At 46.9% G+C, this 2,342-nt stretch overlaps 1 protein-coding gene across 1 annotated transcript in view; it reads right to left on the minus strand.

Moving 5' to 3' along the window:
• The window catches only part of LOC105303005 (sorting nexin-9-like), a gene marked incomplete at its 5' end in the record, with an annotated part of 26,715 nt that overhangs the window by 7,196 nt on the left and 17,177 nt on the right, over positions 1 to 2,342 (minus strand). The window contains 2 exons of the mRNA XM_023521104.1: positions 463 to 554; positions 2,191 to 2,338. Of these exons, the coding sequence (XP_023376872.1) occupies positions 463 to 554; positions 2,191 to 2,338 (240 nt within the window). The remainder of the gene's footprint in view (positions 1 to 462; positions 555 to 2,190; positions 2,339 to 2,342) is intronic.

A 2,342-nucleotide genomic window follows, 5' to 3' on the forward strand; every position in this document is an offset into this window, starting at 1 on the left:
GTTTCACTGTCTCTCTGGCATTTTCTTCCTGCGATTCCTTTGGTACACTGAAATCTCATTTGCAAACAAAGACCGCCTGTGGTGTCCCGTGTGGTGCCAGGCTCCTGCCCCAGCTGAGCCTGCATGGGTGGCAGGGTGACCTCATCTCATTCAGCAGTGTTCCCTGCGCACAGGGCGGCTGTGAGGGAGGGGAAGGAACCTCACAATAGGGCTTCTTGAGGCCTCATAGCCAGCATCCAGTACCCCTTCTTCAAAAGAGAAACCTTTTTATCTAATGTTATTCAAAAGAAAAAGGCAGATGCAATTTAAAAAGATTAAAATAAACCCTGCTCAACAGTTAGCCTCTTTTGGTTTAAAATTTAGGATTAAAAAATACAAATGGATAAACTTTATATGGTCCAAGTACGTGACCATGAACTTGTCCTCGTGTGTGCACAGCTGGCCTGGGGGGAGGCAACTTACCGTTTCGTAGAACTGCACTTGCTGCTCCAGGTACAGGCGGATGACGCTGTTGTAGTCATAGATGCGGTTACTATGGAAGTGATTCATCTCAGCTACAACCAAAATTGAGACGTCAGTCAGTCCCCCCACACACACAAGACGCCCAACGACAATACCTAGCTCTTTGCTGGGTTACGACTCACTGCCAACCAATTCAATATTATAAAGAGGTTAGAAAAACAATTTGAACGGGTAATAGCAAACACCACTTTCCAATAGTGGATGGCTTTTGTTGATCTGCACATTAAACACCATGAAACCCAGCACAGATCATCACCCGAATGTGATCTACTCTCCTGACTGTAAGAGCAGGGAACCGCGTCGGCGCAGCCTCCACAGACAGGCGACTGCGGCTCAGAGCTTCAGGCCTGTTTACGGGGGACCTGCCGTGTCCCTTCTGCACAGACTGTCCAGGCTGCTTCTCGGGGTCTGACAGGCGGGTGCTTCACCACCCACGAGCACGGGCGCTGTTAGAAACCCGCTTCCTACCAGGCCAGGGGGTCTGACACCCGCTCCTCGTCCTGCTGGAGGTATCGATTCAGCAAATGAATGCCACATCGAAACGTGTCTCTCAGTACCACCCTGACCCCAGCCAGCCTGGAGAGGCCTCCCTTCCCAGAGCGCTTGGCCACCCCTCCACCTGCCTTTTCCCTTATACTCTGGCCTAGAAAGCCAACGAGTGGGATCGATGCCTAAAAAAGCTGTTTTACATTGTTATCTGAAGTGGTAAGCTACTCATTTACCTATCTGGATAACCTCCAACGCAAGTTCAATACCAAATTCCCTATTCCTAACCCTTCCAAACCCAAACCTGCCATCAGGTTCCCCGACTCTGCCCCAGCTGCCTTAGTTCCGGAACCCTCTCACACGGTCTTCTCTTTCCCCGACAAATGCCCTGGTCCTGAAGGCTGCTGCCCAGACGGGCCTGCAAATGTCCTCTTCCCCCGCACATCTTCCTCAGGCCCTCAATGCCTCACACCACAAAGCCGGGGTCTTCTGGCCGGGCCGGGCTGACCCACGTCGCCCCTCGCACCGACCCCATGTGACCAGCAAACCCTTCTCCTTTAAGCAGTCCCTTTTTCTTTCCTCATCAAAACCTTGTAATGACTTTCTCAATGCCCACATCAAGTCCAGTCTCTTGTGCCTGGCTTTCAAGGCCCTCCATGATCACCCCAATAACCTGCAGCTATGTTTTATTCCCAAAGGCTAATAACATAATCCTGTACCATTATTTTCTGTGTTTTTGTTCATACTAGAATATCCTTCCCCTTTCTCCTTTGCCCATGAATATTCTACCCATCCACCAAAACAGGAAAAATCTATTTTCTGCTCCTATGTGCTGGAAAACACTCAAATATATAAAAATTGATATCTTCATTTTCCTAACAGTCACACTGTGCCAAAATGCTACCTCCAAATAGTTCAAAACGAACTTTCAATGTTTCTAAGAAATAATAAAAATGTGCAAAGTTAATCAAGTTGTCATTCAGGTTAATGTGTGAATGAGTAAAATATTGCGGATTTTCATTAACACTAGGGTCCTGCAAACAAGAAGCTTATGAGGATATTTTAAATCAGCTCTTATTTATTTAACTATTGGTCACATTTGGATTTCTCTCCAGCAAGGAAAATAGCAACTGCCCTGGGGAAAATGATCTCCACTGGCTCCGCATAAACCTTTTGTCTTACCTTGTAATGCATAAGACATTGTGCCGACACGTTTCACCATGTTCTGTTTGTCCTGTGGGGTGATTTTACTAGTTGCAACCAGTTTATCACTTTCTTTCACTTTTTCTATTGCTCCCTGTGAAATATAAAAATGAAATGGAATCAGTAAAACA

This window comes from Pteropus vampyrus, unplaced genomic scaffold (assembly GCF_000151845.1).
Source record: "Pteropus vampyrus isolate Shadow unplaced genomic scaffold, Pvam_2.0 Scaffold292, whole genome shotgun sequence".
In the NCBI taxonomy this organism is placed as follows: Eukaryota; Metazoa; Chordata; class Mammalia; order Chiroptera; family Pteropodidae; genus Pteropus; species Pteropus vampyrus.